General features: G+C 43.8%; 1 protein-coding gene across 1 annotated transcript in view; it reads left to right on the forward strand.

Annotated features, from left to right (window-relative positions):
- Positions 1–22,618, forward strand: part of lrp1bb (low density lipoprotein receptor-related protein 1Bb) — a gene marked incomplete at its 5' end in the record, with an annotated part of 503,119 nt that overhangs the window by 101,429 nt on the left and 379,072 nt on the right. Inside the window, 2 exon segments of the mRNA XM_079517841.1 lie at positions 20,192–20,311; positions 21,694–21,822. Coding sequence (XP_079373967.1) covers positions 20,192–20,311; positions 21,694–21,822 — 249 coding nt within the window.

Below are 22,618 nucleotides of genomic sequence, written 5' to 3' on the forward strand. Positions count from 1 at the left end.
ATAACAACATAACGTGGCTAATAATTGTTTATTTGGAATGTACTTTGGCTGGTATTTAAGGTAAATATAACGCAACTCACTTTTAGAAGTAATTTACCACGGACATGCCACATTTACCGCAATACATTGGCTTTAGTAATGCAGTTAGCTTATAATATTAGCACATTTAAGCTAACGGCTGGAGGACTACGGATAATCCGGCCAATGAAATCATTACACTTAAACATTAATACAATTATGTCATGTTTACATTTATTTCAGACCTGCTCTAACATTAAATGAATAATAATATAGCTTCAGATCATTTTAGACAGAAAAATAAAAAAGGAAAAATAAAATAGTTTTTCAGCTGTCCTGAACAGTTGCCACCCCCGCGATGGCAGTCTGTACATCGCGTGGGGTCACATATGGTTGGCCTGTCGGTTTACACCCGACAGCAGACATATAGGACTTAAGTGTCTAACCTAGCTAATAGCCTGTAGTCAAGAACCTGGAGGATATGGTGCTGTGCCAACGCTAATGTATAGCAAGGTGTTAATTAGACAGGCAGGATATCAAAGCATGCCTAAAGTCTCTCACTGTACTTAACCCATTTAGACCTGGATTCTACAAAAGTCTTCTAAATCATGACAGTTTTCTGAAAAACCCTATGTTTCTATATTAGTGGTTCTCAAATTATTTCATGTCAAGGATCCCAATTTTTTTTTGAAATTGGCCGCCGACCCCCATCTGAAAATATGTTGTTCCAGGGACTCCCTGGAAGCAAAGATTTGAGTTAAAAACGTTCGCTGTGAAAGAATATATATTCAAAGATTTGAGGCACATTTTCACGATTTTTCAAAAATAGCAGACCTACAAGCTCGTAGCGCGCCACTCGGTGGCGCGCTATGAGCTTGTAGATCTGCTATTTTTCAATAGCTAAAGTATGACATAATGTTAAAATACCAAAAGGGGTTCGCGTTCAGAATGCGTTAAAGACAACGCCAGTCTAATGGTTGCAATTTGTTCTCGCCGGTGGCTAAAAAAAAATACTTTTATCATACAGTTCAACTTGTAAAGGTGAATATAACCTGTCTTCTGAGCTGTCAGACATGGGCCAGCATGGTATCACACCTCAGGCACGCAAGCAGAATAATGAGAATAATATGCACATAAAAACACACGTTCACACGTTCACACTCTCTTGTACTATGTTTCGTTGTGATTTACATACAGGTAGATGCCTCGTACATAAGCCCCTTGGGCTTTTTTTTGCCTCAGCCTAGCACTTTACCTTTCTTATATTTATATGTTCACTGTGTTGTTTTTATACTGTGCTGTATAAATAAATACAAACACATACAGTACAAGCACACACACACACACACACACACACACACACACACACACACACACACACACACACACACACACACACACACACACACACACACACACACACACACACACACACACACAACTTTTTCATTGGAGTTTTGCTATAAGTAAGGCTGGATTATAGCGTTGCACCTACTATCAGCTCCTCCAAGTATACTTACAACAACACCTACCATCAGTTCCTCCAAGTATACTTACAACAACACCTACCATCAGCTCCTCCAAGTATACTTACAACAACACCTACCATCAGGCTCCCAGTACTTTACAACAACACCTACCATCAGCTCCCAGTACTTACAACAACACCTACAATCAGCTCCCAGTACTTACAACAACACCTACCATCAGCTCCTCCAAGTATACTTACAACAACACCTGCCATCAGCTCCTCCAAGTATACTTACAACAACACTTACCATCAGCTCCTCCAAGTATACTTACAACAACACCTACCATCAGGCTCCCAGTACTTTACAACAACACCTACCATCAGCTCCCAGTACTTACAACAACACCTACCATCAGCTCCTCCAAGTATACTTACAACAACACCTACCATCAGCTCCCAGTACTTTACAACAACACCTACCATCAGCTCCCAGTACTTTAATACAACACCTACCATCAGCTCCCAGTACTTTACAACAACACCTACCATCAGCTCCCAGTACTTTAATACAACACCTACCATCAGCTCCCAGTACTTTACAACAACACCTACCATCAGCTCCCAGTACTTACAACAACACCTACCATCAGCTCCCACTACTTACAACAACACCTACCATCAGCTCCCACTACTTACAACAACACCTGCCATCAGCTCCCAGTACTTACATCAACACCTACCATCAGCTCCCACTACTTACAACAACACCTGCCATCAGCTCCCACTACTTACAACAACACCTACCATCAGCTCCTCCAAGTATACTTACAACAACACCTACCATCAGCTCCTCCAAGTATACTTACAACAACACCTACCATCAGCTCCCAGTACTTTACAACAACACCTACCATCAGCTCCCAGTACTTTACAACAACACCTACCATCAGCTCCCAGTACTTTACAACAACACCTACCATCAGCTCATCCAAGTATACTTACAACAACACCTACCATCAGCTCCCAGTACTTTACAACAACACCTACCATCAGCTCCCAGTACTTTACAACAACACCTACCATCAGCTCATCCAAGTATACTTACAACAACACCTACCATCAGCTCCTCCAAGTATACTTACAACAACACCTAGCATCAGCTCCTCCAAGTATACTTACAAAACAACACCTGCCATCAGCTCCTCCAAGTATACTTACAAAACAACACCTACCATCAGCTCCCAGTACTTACCACACGACCTGCCGCACCCATGCAAGCCGTGCTACTCATACGCTGAGATGGCGGTGTCCAGGATCGAACCCATGACCTTCAACACTGGGTATATATTATATCATATTAATATTATGGACTGACATAACTCGGGGCTGCAGCCTCGGAAATGTTACAGTATATACGTACTAATAGCCTAGTTATGAAAAGCAGTGGAGTGTGTAACTTCTCCCTGTCTCACTATATGACTACAGTATACACTGTTATCACTCCCATGCCTGCCTTTAACCAAATCACTTCTATAAAGCAGCATTTTAGCTCTCCTTCAGCTGCTACTGCATGGCACTGTGGACCCAATGGAGAGAATTAACCCCCCAAAACAGCCCTTTATATCAGTACATATTTGTTTATTGAAGGGAAGTGATGTTATAAACCTATACTGAAATATTCAAACAGTTTATGTTAATACAGATATATTTAAGATCCCATAGCCTGTATGGAATGGATGGATGGACGGACAGGGTAGGCCGTGCTGTGATTGGCTAGTCGTTATAGGTTGCCTGGAGACAAGCAAATACCGGTAATTAGTGTAATTGTGATGTTAATGCCGCACTTGGACGACTGTCCACATGAGGCAGTTATTGTTCAAACTGAAAAAAAAACAACAACTACTGGATAAGGATAACTACACTTTGTATGCGTGGACATTTTTTACGTGGTAATATTTTAGCTTCTATCATCAGTGCAAGGCCTTTTGGTGTTTTAAACATTGTTATAATTTAGCTATTGAAAAATAGCAGACCTACAAGCTTGTAGCGCGCCACTCGGTGGCGCGCTATGAGCTTGTAGATCTGCTATTTTTCAATAGCTAAATTATAACAAAACTTTTTGAAAAATCGTGAAAATGTGCGTGCAAATCTTTGCATATATATACTTTCACAGCGAACATTTTTAACTCAAATCTTTTGCTTCTGTCAGGGTCCCTGGAACAACATATTTTCAGATGGGGGTCCTTGACATTACATATTGAGCACCACTGATATAGAAACATGAGGTTTTTCAGAAAAGTGTCATGATTTAGAAGACATTTTTTAAATGTCACATTGTGACACATTGTGAGCTTGTAGGCTATTTTTGAAAGTGTTTGAACATTTTCACCTACAATAATCTGCCCAAAAGAGGGATGACAGGTGGTTAAAGCTGCACTATATGTAACCTTCCTCTTCGACCCAGGATTTGAATCAGGTTTTTCGGCCTGCTTGCTCTCGGGGGAGGAATTGAATCTCGACCGTCTGGGGATTTAACAAACATATCGAACCAGTGAAAAGTATTAACAAGAACACAAGGTTCTTTTCCTGAGAAGTGACGAAGTCAGTCTGTCTGTCTGTCTGTCTGTCTGTCTGTCTGTCTGTCTGTCTGTCTGTCTGTCTGTCTGTCTGTCTGTCTTTGACTCAAGGCAGTGTAAACCTATGGGAAATAACTGACCTCCCAGAAGGGCCATGCTTTAACCAACATGCATAGAGCCGTTATCTTACTCTTGAACATGCTGTGCTTGTACTGTACTGTACCGTACCGGTTCTGTACTATCCATCCATTCCCTCTGCCTGCCGTTCCATATAGCAGAACGTACGGTTCCATGTTTTGCACATCTCCTGTCACCTGGACACTGTGGTGCATAATCCCATCTCTCTGCCTGCCGTTCCATATAGCAGAACGTACGGTTCCATGTTTTGCACATCTCATGTGACCTGGACACTGTGGTGCATAATCCCATCTCTCTGCCTGCCGTTCCATATAGCAGAACGTACGGTCCCATGTTTTGCACATCTCATGTCACCTGGACACTGTGGTGCATAATCCCATCTCTCTGCCTGCCGTTCCATATAGCAGAACGCACGGTCCCATGTTTTGCACATCTCCTGTCACCTGGACACTGTGGTGCATAATCCCATCTCTCTGCCTGCCGTTCCATATAGCAGAACGCACGGTCCCATGTTTTGCACATCTCATGTGACCTGGACACTGTGGTGCATAATCCCATCTCTCTGCCTGCCGTTCCATATAGCAGAACGTATACGGTTCCATGTTTTGCACATCTCCTGTCACCTGGACACTGTGGTGCATAACCCCATCTCTCTGCCTGCCGTTCCATATAGCAGAACGCATGGTTCCATGTTTTGCACATCTCCTGTCACCTGGACACTGTGGTGCATAATCCCATCTCTCTGCCTGCCGTTCCATATAGCAGAACGCACCGTTCCATGTTTTGCACATCTCATGTCACCTGGACACTGTGGTGTCTAGTCCCATCTCTCTGCCTGCCGTTCCATATAGCAGAAAGTACGGTTCCATGTTTTGCACATCTCATGTCACCTGGACACTGTGGTGCATAATCCCATCTCTCTGCCTGCCGTTCCATATAGCAGAACGCACGGTTCCATGTGTTGCACATCTCCTGTCACCTGGACACTGTGGTGCATAATCCCATTCTGCTGGCCGGTCACGTCTCCAGGCAGCATGACCACGATCACATCGGAGCAAAACCATCTTCTGGTCGAACGCAGGAAAAGTAATTTATCCTTCCCTGGGGGGTTACATGCATGGTACAATACTACCCCCCCCCCCCCCCCCAAACCCCCCGTGGTTTGTCTGGTTCTCCCGATAATATTCAGATTCCTATATGCATAACTTTGGCCATTTGTATTAATCGCTTCCACTCTCCCTTTTGTCTCCATCAATATCCGTTAACGTATCACATTGTAAAAAGCTTTCCAATAGGTTTTCATAATACGCCACATTCACTCCGGCTGTCCAATTAATTCCACCATATCCGTGAGCTAACAGGGAGAAAGAGCCGTACAGTTACATTAATAAGAAATGGACTTCTGACAACTCGATAAAACTCCCAAGTCTAAGCAAAGAGAGAGAGTGCCACCCTCACTCTTGCATAACTCTGCTACTAATTCCTTCAAAATGAGGTTGACATAATGCAGACTTATTCTCTCTCTCTCTCTCTCTCTCTCTCTCTCTCTCTCTCTCTCTTTTGATTAAGGTGTGACCCACGTAATAATACTGCATGCTGTCACAAATTGGACTCGTCTGCTGTCGCAACATTGTATAATTATTTGAAACTGATTGGCTACAAAGTAAAACCGTCAGTTTTAATTTATCCATTTGTAGCTCTGAGAGTATACTATACAGTATATTGTGGCTGTCGGGCAGAAACCTCTTCTTATATTTTCAACTTTTTATTTCAACTATTTATTTATATTTCGTAAATGAATGCCCTACTTCATCAAACTATAGTGTCACGGACAAGTATTTAAAAAAAAAAAACAGATCCACAAGCTCCAAACGCGTTATCCTGCAAGTCACTTTGTGCTGCCCTACATGCTTGTAGATCTGCAATTCTTTGAAAAATCATGATTTGTGCAAATCTTTGAATATGTAGTCCTATTTTTCAAAAACATACTTTAAAGTGAAACATTTTAACCTCTTAAACCCCAGGGGGGTAAAGGGGGTAAATCCGCAACATCAGAGTTGGAACCGGAGACCAATTGGGTCTCCGTTGACCCGCTGAGCGCTGTTCAGAGGTGGACATAGGTGGCATATCATTTGCGGGGTCCTTACAAGACATTTTGTAGAATGGGCCTCGGGCCTGAATGGGTTTAACCCATTTTGTGCGGGAACCCCTTTTGGTGTTAGCATTAAGTTATATATGTTTCTATATCAGTTGTTCTCAAACTATTTCATGTCAAGGAGCCCCAGAATTATATGTAATTGGCCACCAACCCCCATCTGAAAATATGTTGTTCCAGGGACCAACCCCAGAAGCAAAGATTTGAGGTAAAAACGTTCTCTCTGACTGAAAGAATAGGCCTATATATTCAAAGATTTGGGCCACATTTTCACTATTTTTCAAAAATAGCAGACCTACAAGCTCGTAGCGCGACACTCGGTGCCGCGCTATGAGCTTGTAGATCTGCTATTTTTAAATAGCTAAAGCATAACATAATGCTTACACCAAAAAGGGTTAAGAGTGGAGTCCTCTCTCTACTGTTGCCGGGCGGAGGAATAAAAGACAATCAATGTGTGCCGTCATCTCTAGGCAGTTATTATTTGACAGTAATTAATGTTCAGCGCTGGCATATCCATCTTTGTGCAATTAAAACTTTTTTTTTGAGGGTCGTTCCTTTCGGTATAGTGTCACTTATTCCGCTGAGCATTTATCACGGCCGTAATTCGCCCGCTCTTTTGTTTCATCCTCGCACAAAAGTGTGGTCGCACGCACGCACGCACGCACGCACGCACGCACGCACGCACGCACGCACGCACGCACGCACGCACGCACGCACGCATGCACGCACACACACATACACACACAGAGTCCGTCACACACACACACACACACACACACACAATACTAAATTAACTGTTAACTACATTAAAAAAAAATCGCGGGGGTGAGTTGGTAAAGGCCAAGGGGCGAGTCATTTGGTGTTCTATTACTAAACATACATTAATGACTTAAGCTCTAGGCCTAGAGCTTAACGCGACACATTGAGTTTGCAAATCTGCTATTTTCAAAATACACTTTGAAAACCTGAAAGGGGACGTGCTGCATAATGAGTACTTTTACTTTTGGTACTTTAAGTATATTTTGACCTCAATACTTTTGTATGTTGTACTTTGTACTGTATAATCTTGTCACTTTTGAACAACTGAGTAATAGGCTAGTCCTTTATGTGTCCTACCAGTCAGCTAGTATATCCGGTGACTTTTACAAGTCAGCTCCGATCACTTCTGTTGCGTGAATGGCTCTTTGAAGCCTTAACTCTTTGAGAGTTTCAAGGATTTCTATATAGTTTTTAGACTTCTCTATGGCAGAATGGCGTTTTTGAATGATTTATTGAAAATTCTCTGTTGTGAATGTGTGACAACGAAAGACCTTCAGAGAAAGCTTGGCTTGTCTGCTTCCAGGAAAAAAATTAACTGAGTTGATAAAATGTTTAGTTTTTGTGTTGGAAGCCATTTAAAAGAGCCTGCATTTACACTGGGTAGTGTTTCTAGGACAACAAAAAAAGTTATGCCCGGTTGAAGTTTTATTTTCTAAATAACTTTTTTTCTGCTGGGCGTACATAGCCATGCAATATCTCATTTTAAAGGGTGAGTTGTCTAGTTCAATTAAAATAAAATAAAAAGTTTCTCACATGTACCACTGTAGATATTTTGCCATCTATAAATAGCATGGTCAGTCATGATCAATCTGACCTATCCAGCTAAAAGTCCCCCTAGCTCTGAAATGGAACATCATATAAACTCAATTCTTTTTTGGGGTAAAATTAGACATTCTAACGCACATTTTGATATATACCATGTTTACATAGTCTTACCAGTACCTTGTCTATTCATGCATGTATCTCAAAAACCTGTTGTGAAGAAACAGTTTTGATAAAAAAACACATCCAAGGACATTGTTTTGATATGACTTTGTGCCCATGATATGTATCAAAATATAGACTTGAATGTATACTGTATTATAACAAAAAATTGGGTTCTTACCATCTACCGTTACAGAGTAAATCACAGTTGAAACTCGCTTAGTCAAACCATAAACCTCAGAATAGTGAACAAAATAGCCATGACAGGTCTAACTCATTGTAAAAGCGTATTTTATTTTTTATGACTACTAACATAATACAATTATAATAAATATTACAGAAAATAAATAGGCCTACATACAAAACAGTTGTCCCCAAACTCCCCAGTGTCCCCAAACCACTGCATTCCAGTTGTTCTTGACGGTGTGTGTGTGTGTAGGCTAAATTTAAAAAAAACAACTGAAATGAATGAATGCATCCGGTTCAGTGTCGGATAACTCCATCGCAGTCTTGACTCTTCGTCTTCATCATCATCATCCTCATCCTCCTCCTCCTCCTCCTCCTCCTCATCTGATGCCAGTTCTAAATATATAAAAATAAACATTTAGCTGTAGTCAGCCCGGCCAATAGCCAGTTGGGGGGGGGGGGGGACGTAGGCTATCTGACATCATCGTCATCATCATCATCACACGGAGACACACTAAACAATGTACAATCATGATTGTATACAATATACAATGAATGCGATTATCATGAAGCTCAGACGTCAATGAAACGTCATACAGATCTTATATAATACGCTACTGTTAGCTTCACTCCCCGTCCCCCCTCCGATCCTTGTAGCAAGGTCATCATAAACACGCGTTGCTTCAGTAAACGATGCATGTTTGTTCTCCGTCTTTGTAGACAGTAAATAAAAGGAGCGAACATTACTCTAAAGATCAGATCGCCTATAAGGCACGCTACAATATAAAATACTTGTACTGCCATGCGTGCATGCCTGCTACGATACATTTGTACTGCACCAACCAACCGATCGACACCAACCCCCCCTCCAACTATTAGCCAGCACCAATGCACCAACCCCCCCATTAGCCAGCACCTTTGGTGCTGGCTAATGGCTGGGGGCCATCGTGGTGAGTCATTCTGGCGTCATGATCTGACTAGTAGTAGTAATTATCCAAGCATCTATTTGTAGCGATCATCTTATGATTTCTGATCACTATAGAAGGGCATTTTCTACAATAAGATTACCTCAAAACATTCCGGGTTGATCGTCTTCTTCAATGGTTTCCCGGTATAGCTCATCGGACGACGATGGGGAGACAATGAAAAAAGGAGGGAGGGAGCAGCGAGTCTCGCTGTAAGCACTGGACCAGGGCTACTCCGCCTGGAGAAGGCGACTGGGACGCGTATGGATCAATACTACTACCACAAAACTCGCTCAAATAAATAGTACTGCTTTCAACTTTTTCTGCTAGAAAATCGCTCGGGCGAGACGGCAAAACAGGCAAAACAATAAACTATGAAGACTCCCTCTGCCCCCACTGTTTACAGGGGTTGGGACCAGCTTCCAATGGCAACACGTACACGTGTGTCACGTGACACGGGTTTTCTGGGTAATGTAGTTGGAATATAAGCTCAGGAATTTAAACAGCGCTTCGGAGCATATTAATATGTTTAGATTAATCAAAAACTCTGAAGACGCCAATTGGCGTCATTGATCATTTACGGAATTCTGATGAAGACGCCAATTGGCGTCTTTCATCTTCTAAGGGTTAATGTCATGAATACAACATTGTTTTTAAAAATCCAGTGGTGGAAAAAGTACTCAATTGTTTTACTTAAGTAAAAGTACCAATACCGCAATTTAGTACGGAAAAGTACGGAATTGAAAATGTACTTGAGTAAAAGTACAAAAGTATCGGGATCAAAATGTACTTAAAGTACTAAAAGTGAAAGTACTCATATTGCAGAATGTCCCACTTCACAAGTTCAAAATGTGTACAAAGTCTATTGAAGAAAGGATTTCTACTTGAACTGAACCTTCCTTAGACCTTCTTCAAGTTCACCTCTAGATTCTGTTTCTCCACTGTGATGCCCACAAAGGAATTTAACTTAGAATTCTTAGAAAGAATTGGACTTTAGAACTCTTGTCCTGAAACTAAACCCTTTCCAAGGAGAACCTGTTTACTGATCCCCTAGCTGGCCCATGTTGGATGAGTGGTAGAATTTGCTCTCTCGTGCTGCAGGAGATTTGGTGTTTGAACTTTGAATCCCAGAGTAGGACGTAAAGGTTGAGGTCTGCAGTTTGTCTCCATTTGTATGTCGTGTTCAACTTCACGCAACTCTCGATATACTGTAAGTCTTAAGTGTTCATTGTTTAACTCAAATGGAACAAAATTGACCTGCAAGAGTTATGGGTCCAATAAGTTCCATTTGTACATACAATTTACAATTTAGGCATTTAGCAGACGCTCTTAATCCAGAGCGACTTACATTAGGCAAGAACAAAAGTATGGGAATACATCACATATATAAAATGTATTTATCAAGAAACATGCGTAAGCTAAGAACGTAACTAGAACATATCTATATAATGCCACTATACATATTAACTATACATATATACTATACTATGCTATACATATGTACTATGATGTGCTATGACTACATACAATGCAATTATTGTGCTGTCTACATGACATGCTATAAGTCTGTTTCAAATGCTATCTAAAAAGTGCTATCCACCACATACAGATACAGTACACGCACGCCACACGTGTATGCAATGTGTGGGCAGGGTGGTATGGGTGTTTAACACACACACACACACGCACGCACGCGCGCACACACACACACAGACATTCACAACTCACAAGCAAATGTATCATACGTGCCATATGGAGTTGGAACAGAAACGTCAGGCATTACATGTACTAAACCAAAACAAGCATGCAAACGGCTGCAAGCACATTGTAGCTTATACACATACAGCACACAGCATTGTTTGTACCATTCCTGTGACGAGTGTTTAACAGGGAAGCAATTAGTTTGTGTTCACTTTGGACCAATTATAAATGGTTAGACATACAGTACTGCTGAATTCATAGAAATGTTTATTTCCTCACTAGTGGCCAAGATTTTCAGCAGTGATGGAAGAAATACTCAGTTACAAGTACAAGTCTGGTATTATGAATTTACTTAACTGCCCGCCAGGATTAATGTAGCCTATTTATTTATCGCGCATTGCCAAGGTTTTTCAACCCTTATTTTGAAGAGCCAAATATCCGTAACCGGATGTTACGATGACATAATGCTGTGTGCATGGTGTCTTGACCGGTTGTTGTTCTCTCGCTCGGGGCAGAAAAAACCCGACCGCGAGTATCACAGCGCCTGCTGTCGGCCGCTGAAAAACCTTGTTCCTCCCCCTGGCCTGATGGAGGGGAAAGGAACTGGTTGGAATAACGTGTTCCTACCACGCACTACGTCCAACCAGGGAAACTCCCCCCTGTCAGGTGTAAAGGAGCAACTTGGACACTCAGGCATGAAGGAAGCATGAGTTCAAGTCCGTTGCTCTCCCCATGTCCCCCATATATGGGGACTAGGTTGGCGGAGGGTGTGTAGAGCCCAGGATCACATTAGATAATTGACACAGGGGTGAAAAATGGGTTACAAAATCGTGGGATAAAAATGAGAGGAAAAACCTTGTTTTCACCAGAAACGACAATAATTGTGCCGATTTGGAGATACAGGCCATTGAAAGCAGCACATAGAGTGCAGGTGGATGGGCGGCGCATCTTCAAAATGGCCGCGGCCACGGTCACACTTTACACTGGGATGCTAACGAGAGGCAGCTTATCGATGCGATCCGATCAAAACATGGATTAGAGAATATAAAGCATGGAAAACGTAGCCTACGGTCCTGGCGGGCTGCCAGATTAAAGTTTATCTATGCTTTCTACTCTTCTGGCAGGCTCTGTGTTAAGTAAAAGTACAAAACATATTGGCATCAACACACACTTCAGGTTCAGGTTCATTTATTTGTTTGTCCCCGTGGGGCGATTTGGTTTACAGCAAGGCATAACACAGGCAGGTAACATGAAACACACAAACACAGTAAAAAGGCACACAGTACACATAGAACAAATAAAACAGGATGGCAGTTCAAGGTATCAGTGTAACATTGTAATTCATAACATTTTCAGAACAGTTGTATAAATAATTCATTTATACAACTGTTCTGAAAATGTTATGAATTACAAATTACAACTTAAAAGTAAACGTACACTTTGTTCAGAATGTCACCATTTGATCCATATGTATAATATAAAAGGGTTTAAACATAGCAGATCTACATGCTCATAACACGTTGCCAAGCAACGCATTGTGAGCATGTAGAGTAGATCTTCCAGTTTCAAATACGTAGGGTTGACGGTGTTAATAATTATACTCAACATCAACGAAAAAGTACATAGTAGCTATACGTTCTTCAAATCATTTTAGTGGGGTGAAAAGTACAATATTTGCCTCTGAGATATAGTGGAGGAGTAAAAGTATTGAAAACTGGAAATACTCCAGTAAAGTAAAAGTACCTAACATATGTACTCGAGTACTGTAGCCTACAGTACTTGAGTACATGTACTCAGTTACTTTCCACCATTGATTCTCAGCTATTTCTGCAGAGGACATCAGCGCTCTGCGGAGCTCCCTCGGTAGTAGCCACATCTTAAATAGCGATCACTTATCTCTCATAATATTGACCAACATTTTATCTAGGGCTCAGATGTCTTCCTCCTTCAGCATGGGGTCCCTATCATCCAAGGCTGGGATAGCTTTTATGTTTGTCCTGGGAGAAACATGGCCGTACCGCAACAAACCACAGCTACTGTACTGAGTGAGAAACATGGCCGCGTACCGCAACAACCACAGCTACTGTACTGAGGGAGAAACATGGCCGCGTACCGCAACAACCACAGCTACTGTACTGAGGGAGAAACATGGCCGCGTACCGCAACAAACCACAGCTACTGTACTGAGGGAGAAACATGGCCGTACCGCAACAAACCACAGCTACTGTACTGAGGGAGAAACATGGCCGCGTACCGCAACAACCACAGCTACTGTACTGAGGGAGAAACATGGCCGTACCGCAACAAACCACAGCTACTGTACTGAGGGAGAAACATGGCCGTACCGCAACAAACCACAGCTACTGTACTGAGGGAGAAACATGGCCGTACCGCACCAAACCACAGCTACTGTACTGAGGGAGAAACATGGCCGTACCGCAACAAACCACAGCTACTGTATTGAGGGAGAAACATGGCCGTACCGCAACAAACCACAGCTACTGTACTGAGGGAGAAACATGGCCGTACCGCAACAAACCACAGCTACTGTACTGAGGGAGAAACATGGCCGTACCGCAACAACCACATGCTACTGTACTGAGGGAGAAACATGGCCGTACCGCAACAAACCACAGCTACTGTATTGAGGGAGAAACATGGCCGTACCGCAACAACCACATGCTACTGTACTGAGGGAGAAACATGGCCGGTACCGCAACAACCACATGCTACTGTACTGAGGGAGAAACATGGCCGCGTACCGCAACAAACCACAGCTACTGTACTGAGGGAGAAACATGGCCGTACCGCAACAAACCACAGCTACTGTATTGAGGGAGAAACATGGCCGCGTACCGCAACAACCACAGCTACTGTACTGAGGGAGAAACATGGCCGTACCGCAACAAACCACAGCTACTGTACTGAGGGAGAAACATGGCCGTACCGCAACAACCACATGCTACTGTACTGAGGGAGAAACATGGCCGTACCGCAACAAACCACAGCTACTGTATTGAGGGAGAAACATGGCCGTACCGCAACAACCACATGCTACTGTACTGAGGGAGAAACATGGCCGGTACCGCAACAACCACATGCTACTGTACTGAGGGAGAAACATGGCCGCGTACCGCAACAAACCACAGCTACTGTACTGAGGGAGAAACATGGCCGTACCGCAACAAACCACAGCTACTGTACTGAGGGAGAAACATGGCCGCGTACCGCAACAACCACAGCTACTGTACTGAGGGAGAAACATGGCCGTACCGCAACAAACCACAGCTACTGTACTGAGGGAGAAACATGGCCGTACCGCAACAAACCACAGCTACTGTACTGAGGGAGAAACATGGCCGTACCGCAACAAACCACAGCTACTGTATTGAGGGAGAAACATGGCCGTACCGCAACAAACCACAGCTACTGTACTGAGGGAGAAACATGGCCGTACCGCAACAAACCACAGCTACTGTACTGAGGGAGAAACATGGCCGTACCGCAACAAACCACAGCTACTGTACTGAGGGAGAAACATGGCCGCGTACCGCAACAAACCACAGCTACTGTACTGAGGGAGAAACATGGCCGCGTACCGCAACAAACCACAGCTACTGTACTGAGGGAGAAACATGGCCGTACCGCAACAAACCACAGCTACTGTACTGAGGGAGAAACATGGCCGTACCGCAACAAACCACAGCTACTGTACTGAGGGAGAAACATGGCCGTACCGCAACAAACCACAGCTACTGTACTGAGGGAGAAACATGGCCGTACCGCAACAAAGCTACTGTACTGAGGGAGAAACATGGCCGTACCGCAACAAACCACAGCTACTGTACTGAGGGAGAAACATGGCCGTACCGCAACAAAGCTACTGTACTGAGTGTACGTAAAGCTTTGACAGTGAATAAGTATAGTGCCAAGGTTATTATTATTATTACAGCTACAGTACAGTAGAACAGTCAACCAGTGGGCCTTGAGGGTGTTCCGTGTTCCAGGTGGTCCCCAGCTAAATGATGGAGATTTTGGTAACCAAATGGACCCTTGTAAATCTTTAACTCTTGAGAGCATACTATGAAAGCAAATGGACCCTCCCGGATCCATTTGGTTTCATTTTATGCTCAAGAGTTAGATTATTGTTTTTAAAAAAGAAATGTTTACAATAAGTCAACACATATAGAGAGGATTAGAAGAATTGTTATTTTGATCAACATTTGCCTGTTACCTCTCATATGGAATTCCAGCATGGAATTGTGGACAAATTCTTATCCAACTGTAAGAAAATATTCTTTATTTTTGGTTCTGAGAGGCTTACCCCATTCTGGGCCGGGAACCCCTTTTGATGTTAGCATTATGTTATGCTTTAGCAATTGAAAAATAGCAGATCTACAAGCTCATAGCGCGCCACCGAGTGGCGCGCTACGAGCTTGTAGATCTGCTATTTTTGAAAAATCGAAGAACGACTGACATAGAAACATAGCTTTTTCAGAAAACTGTCAGGATGTAGAAGACATTTTTAGAATCTGATCTCAGGCCTTTGCCTTGATATGAAAAGGCTTGGAAACCACTGCAGTAGAAGAAGAAGAGCCAACTGGTTGGTGTTCATTTGCAGGTTCGCAGCTCGTTTACAGGCTGTTGATTAATAATAATGAATAAACACTTTGCCTGCAGTGGTAATGTGATCCTGAGGAACATGCATGGAACTCAATCTTATACCAATTACGTGTCCTAGACCATTTTGCTCTGTAACTGCCAGTTCAATTGTGTGTGGTTTTTTATATAGGCTATATATGGGGTAGCCAATCTTTATTTAATAGGATTTGTACTTATTTATTCATTAACTACTTGAACATCCCCATAGAGCGTCGCAGTCCCGCCCCGTTTCATGACGACGCCAGGCCCAGGAAATGATTCCCAATGCATTTTTTCCCATAGACATTTCTTCCATTTATATTTTATTGAATTTTAATCGAACATACATGACAACTGACAATACATACAACCGAAAACAAAACAAAACAAGACAATATACGTACAATACACACAAGGGGAGATATCTGCCTCTCTTCTCTATTGATGATCAGAATACATAAGTACCTCAAACAGGTGCATATACAGGTTAAACAGGTTTAACTGAATTTATACAAAATCAGGTCTTATGGTAGAAACATGAGTAATCCATCTAAACCAGTTATCTGTGAAGACTTCAACTTGACCTCTAAAGCTGAATGTAATTCTCTCCATAATAAATATACTATAGATTAAATCAATCCATTCATTTATATTTGGTATAACATTCCCATAGACATTTCAAAAAGTATTTATTTAAAGACGGTTACGCCGCGTACAAAGCCAACTCGAGTCGTGACAACTCATGACAACAAACACAATATTTTGGACCAAACAAATAATTACAAAGAAGAAAAACAACAAAAAAAGTGTTGTAACCTGCCGTTTTCTTCTTCTTTCTAATTATTTGTTCAGCCCAAATAATTGTGTTTGTTGTCATGATTTGTCACGACAAGAGTTGGCTTTGTCCGCGGCGTAAACGTCTTTAAATAAATACTTTCTGAAATGTCTATGAGGAAAATGAACGGAGAATCATTTCCTGGGCCCTGGTAGGGGGCGGGACTGCGACGCTCTATACCGAGGGGAACACTAGCCGAAAATAGCAGATCTACAAGCTCACCATGTCTCACACTGCAAGGCGCTGTGAGATGGTTATGAAGACATCTATGAAACCTATGGAAGAGTTTAATCTGCAACACTCTTGTAATTTAGTGGGGTCCCTGCTTCATCTCTGTCTCAGCTAAGGGGTCCCTGCTTCATCTCTGTCTCAGCTAAGGGGTCCCTGCTTCATCTCTGTCTCAGCTAAGGGGTCCCTGCTTCATCTCTGTTTCAGCTAAGGGGTCCCTGCTTCATCTCTGTCTCAGCTAAGGGGTCCCTGCTTCATCTCTGTCTCCGCTAAGGGGTCCCTGCTTCATCTCTGTCTCAGCTAAGGGGTCCCTGCTTCATCTCTGTCTCCGCTAAGGGGTCCCTGCTTCATCTCTGTCTCAGCTAAGGGGTCCCTGCTTCATCTCTGTCTCAGCTAAGGGGTCCCTGCTTCATCTCTGTCTCAGCTAAGGGGTCCCTGCTTCATCTCTGTCTCAGCTAAGGGGTCCCTGCTTCATCTGTCTCAGCTAAGGGGTCCCTGCTTCATCTCTGCCTCAGCTAAGGGGTCCCTGCTTCATCTGTCTCAGCTAAGGGGTCCCTGCTTCATCTGTCTCAGCTAAGGGGTCCCTGCTTCATCTCTGTCTCAGCTAAGGGGTCCCTGCTTCATCTGTCTCAGCTAAGGGGTCCCTGCTTCATCTCTGCCTCAGCTAAGGGGTCCCTGCTTCATCTCCGCCTCAGCTAAGGGGTCCCTGCTTCATCTCTGTCTCAGCTGAGGGGTCCCTGCTTCATCTCTGTCTCAGCTAAGGGGTCCCTGCTTCATCTCTGTCTCAGCTAAGGGGTCCCTGCTTCATCTCTGCCTCAGCTAAGGGGTCCCTGCTTCATCTCTGCCTCAGCTAAGGGGTCCCTGCTTCATCTCTGCCTCAGCTAAGGGGTCCCTGCTTCATCTCTGCCTCAGCTAAGGGGTCCCTGCTTCATCTCTGTCTCAGCTAAGGGGTCCCTGCTTCATCTCTGCCTCAGCTAAGGGGTCCCTGCTTCATCTCTGCCTCAGCTAAGGGGTCCCTGCTTCATCTCTGTCTCAGCTAAGGGGTCCCTGCTTCATCTCTGCCTCAGCTAAGGGGTCCCTGCTTCATCTCTGTCTCAGCTAAGGGGTCCCTGCTTCATCTCTGTCTCAGCTAAGGGGTCCCTGCTTCATCTCTGCCTCAGCTAAGGGTTCCCTGCTTCATCTCTGCCTCAGCTAAGGGGTCCCTGCTTCATCTCTGTCTCAGCTAAGGGGTCCCTGCTTCATCTCTGTCTCAGCTAAGGGGTCCCTGCTTCATCTCTGCCTCAGCTAAGGGGTCCCTGCTTCATCTCTGTCTCAGCTAAGGGGTCCCTGCTTCATCTCTGTCTCAGCTAAGGGGTCCCTGCTTCATCTCTGCCTCAGCTAAGGGGTCCCTGCTTCATCTCTGTCTCAGCTAAGGGGTCCCTGCTTCATCTCTGCCTCAGCTAAGGGGTCCCTGCTTCATCTCTGCCTCAGCTAAGGGGTCCCTGCTTCATCTCTGTCTCAGCTAAGGGGTCCCTGCTTCATCTCTGCCTTAGCTTAGAGGTCCCTGCTTCATCTCTGTCTCAGCTAAGGGGTCCCTGCTTCATCTCTGTCTCAGCTAAGGGGTCCCTGCTTCATCTCTGTCTCAGCTAAGGGGTCCCTGCTTCATCTCTGCCTCAGCTAAGGGGTCCCTGCTTCATCTCTGCCTCAGCTAAGGGGTCCGCTTGACCTGTAAAACGTTGAAGACCCCTGGACTTATTTTTTTGGCCGGTCAAAGAAAACAACCGACAGACTACAGCTTCTTAAAAATGCAATAACTGAAGCATTCAAAATATGACTGTAAATTAAATATGTATGTTCTTCGCTATTGTCTTAATGTTATTTTATGTCTTTGCTTTGCTTTTTTATTGACCTGTAAAGCACATGACATGAAGCACATTTATGTGCTATATAAATACAGTTTATTTTTCCTATTATTAAAGGCATGATTCTCACCCGTTGTTGCACAATAATCTCACCATCTCACTGTACCTTACTGGCTACAGTAGCATCATATTTGTTGACTGCATTGCGGGGGCTCTAAACATAATCTGACAACTGTACATTCGGCCTGTTTACGAGAGTTTAAATTAACCCATATTTTACGCTGTATCCTTCCTTTTGTTCTCATGTCCCATGTTATAAGAAACTGTCAGGATATTATATACAGTACACAATAATTATGCGTTCACAGTGGCATATACAAAAGATACAAAATATGCAAAGATACAAAGCTAGACAGCATATAGTTGTTTTCTTTTTGTAGCTGAAGTTGAAACTACTATTCAAGCTATGTAGCTGTTGCAGCGTTTGCTGCAGCTACAAACGCTGGATGCATCTTTGTAGCTTCATGTCGTTGGTGTCCATTGAAAATGGAAAATGGAGTTTGCATGTTCTCCCCGTGTCCCCGTGGGTAGGTACCCTCACAAAAACATGCAGTAATCCTGGTCTCTAAAACTACCTCCCCCTGGCCAGCCGGGGCGCCTGATGGAGGGGAAAGGAACTGGTCGGAATAACGTGTTCCTTCCACGCGCTACGTCCGGCCAGGGAAATTCCCCCCTGTCAGGTGAAAAGAAGCAGCTTGGACTCCTCATGCATAGGAGGCATGAGGTCAGTCCGCTGCCCTCCCCAGGTTGGCAGAGGAAGTGTAGCGCCCAGGATTACATTAGATAATTGGCACTGGGTGAAAAAACTGGGTTGCAAAATTGTGGGATAAAGAAAATTTATAGTAGCTTGTATCTTTGTATAGCTGCCGACACAGCATTATGATGTGCTGTGGTGTGTTGTCCGAAGCATTTGAGAAAGCCTACAGTATAGGTTTAATACTGTTTAACTACTTGAACCCGACAATCTATTTTCTGAGGGAACACAAAAATAGCCGACCTATCAGATCAGAATCGGATGTCAAAACGATTTGGTGCATTTGGGGAAAAACGTGGTACAAAAGCCCAGAGCCAACTCAGGTCCCGTTGACTAACACTAGAGGGTATTAAACTATACAGGAAGTCACATTCAACCCAACTTTTAACTTTGTTCTCCTCTATTCCGTTCTATTCCCAGTCCTTCTGTCATCCACTGTGATTTCTCGAGGGTCGCGTGGTGTTGCATCGAGCTCACTGAGGCCTGCAGCCAACTTTCAGAGGCTGCACTCCTTTTACACCAAAAGCTGCTACTCCTTCCATCATTAGTTCCATGTGGCGTTTTCACCCAGACACTCTCGCCTAACAACTATCGACCCCCCCAAACCCCCAGAATCTGTCAGATGGCAATGCCTCAGTAACTGTTTGGCCAGTCACGGGCAAAACACAGGAGCAGGAGCAGATGAAAAGGAATGGCTATGAGGGGAAGGGAAAAATTTCCCTTCCCAATCAGAAATGTAATCAGAAAAGTAATTTGCCACCTCTTTGCCTTATACTCACTATTCTCTCTCTCTCTCTCTCTCTCTCTCTCTCTCTCTCTCTCTCTCTCTCTCTCTCTCTCTCTCTCTCTCTCTCTCTCTCTCTCTCTCTCCCCCTTCAGAGCTCCTCTCAGCCTGTCATGAGCTGCGGTGTCGCTACGGTTGTGTCATGACGAGGAACGGAACCTTCTGTTTCTGCGCCGACGGCTTCGAGGTTGGCGAGGATGGCACGAGCTGTAGAGGTAAGGGAGGCTCAACTGTTGCCAGGTTTTAAGCAATCAGGTTCTATGAAAACAAGCCCAAATGAAGCGACTGTACGAAGGCCAGCACATGGAAATAGCCGCTCACAACGCGGTGACACGGGTGTGGGATAGGGCGGCGGTGGCTCAGGGGTAGAGTGGCTGGATGGTTACCGTAAAATGGTAAATGGTGCATTTATATAGGGCCTTTATCCAAGGCGCTTTACATAGATTGTGCATTACATTCACCCATTCACACACACATTCATACACCGATTGCGGCGGAATCCATGCAAGGTACCAACCAGCACATCAGGAGCAATTTGGGGTTCAGTGTCTTGCCCAAGGACACTTCGACATGTAGACAGGAGGAGCCGGGATTCGAACCGCCGACCCATGGATCATTGGACGACCTGCTCTACCTCCTGAGCCACAGTCGCCCGTAAGGTTGCCAGTTCGAACCTGGGCTCCCCCAGAGTTACTGTCGAAGTGTCCTTGAGCAAGACACTGAACCCCAAATTGCTCCTGATGTGCTGGTTGGTACCTTGCATGGTTTCCGCTGCCATCAGTGTATGAATGTGTGTGAATGGGTGAATGTAATGCACAATCTCTGTATAGCGCCTTGGATAAAGGCGCTATATAAATGCACCATTTACCATTTTATGGGTGTGGCGTTGATTCTTGTCCATTGGTTTGTGTAACCCGCCGTGTATCTTGACTATGGTAATTAATTATTTGGATTGTTTATTGCAATTCCTTAATTTTTCTAAACCACTTGAGGAATTTTGCTTTTGTTGTTCGTAGGATAGGCATTTATAAGCTTTCAGCTTCAGCCTATTCCTTTTGATCACCTCCAACTACGTTATTCTAACCTTCTGCTGATGATGAAGTTGTTACTGTGACGATAATCGAATCAAACTAAACAAAACTAATAAAAACTAAAGCGCCGCGCATAGCGACGCGTTGTGAGCTTGTAGATCTGCTATTTTTTCCCACTATGGGCAAACATCTAATTTCTCTTTTGGTTCTTGAGCTAAAAAGTTGGGGAACCCCCGGTAGGTCATAATTATTTGGACTCGGCACCACGCGTTGCCCTGCAGCATATGGCGGACATATTAGCGTAAAACATATGAATGCTGCGGTAGCAGCAGTCCCCGTGCATTCCATCATGTTTGAGGGAGGGTAGCGGAACAGTCGTTCGGTACAGCTCGTACAGTAAGATGCAGCCTCTCAAAAAAAGAAAAAGAAAAAAGCCCTGTTGGATATATAAAGTAATTATATCCGAGGTGCTCGAGTAAGGCCACATTAAGTATACTTTATGTATTTGGGTCATGTTTGAGCACACCTAATTTGTTACAAATGACTCTCTCCCTTTCCTCCGTAAGATCATGATGAATGTGCGGTGTACGGCGCATGCAGCCAGACCTGCATGAACAGCTACGGGTCATACAGATGCAGCTGCACCGACGGATACGTGCTGACGCCTGACGGGACGTCCTGCAAAGCCAAACAAGGTGAGAGGAGGTCGCATTCCTGGAGAACAACAACATCATCTGCATATAGCATCGTTCTATCGTTTCTATATCTCTATTAACCCATTTTGACCTGAGATCAGATTCTAAAAATGTCTTCTACGTCCTGACACTTTTCTGAAAAAGCTATGTTTATATGTCAGTCGTTCTTCGATTTTTCAAAAATAACAGACCTAAAATATAAAAATAGCAGGTCTACAAGACCTAAAAATAGCAGGTCTACAAGCTCATAGCGCGCCACCGAGTGGCGCGCTATGAGCTTGTAGATCTGCTATTTTTCAATAGCTAAAGCATAGCATAATGCTAACACCAAAAGGGGTTCCCGCCCAAAATGGGTTAATAAAATGGAAGATATGGACGACGTCTTTTCACCGAACCATAATGGGAGTGCCAGTTTATGTTCAGCCTAATGTTTTTTTTTTCTATTTTTTCTTCTCCACGACCAGCTTTGGGTTGCAGGCAGCAAGATTAATGTGGTTTACCGGTGACCACATCTATCACCCACATGGGAGCGGGGGAGACGTGGTCAGGCCGGGATAATGATAAAATTAATGAGCATAAGATTTTAACCCATTTTGGCCTGAGATCAGATTCTAAAAATGTCTTCTACATCCTGACAGTTTTCTGAAAAAGCTATGTTTCTATGTCAGTCGTTCTTCGATTTTTCAAAAATAGCAGACCTACAAGCTTCATGTCAAGGACCCCCAGAATCATCTCTATTGGGCCACAGACCCCCATCTCAAAATATGTAGTTCCAGGGACCCCCCAGAAGCCAATA

This window comes from Electrona antarctica (assembly GCF_951216825.1).
Source record: "Electrona antarctica genome assembly, chromosome: 13".
Lineage (NCBI taxonomy): Eukaryota > Metazoa > Chordata > Actinopteri > Myctophiformes > Myctophidae > Electrona > Electrona antarctica.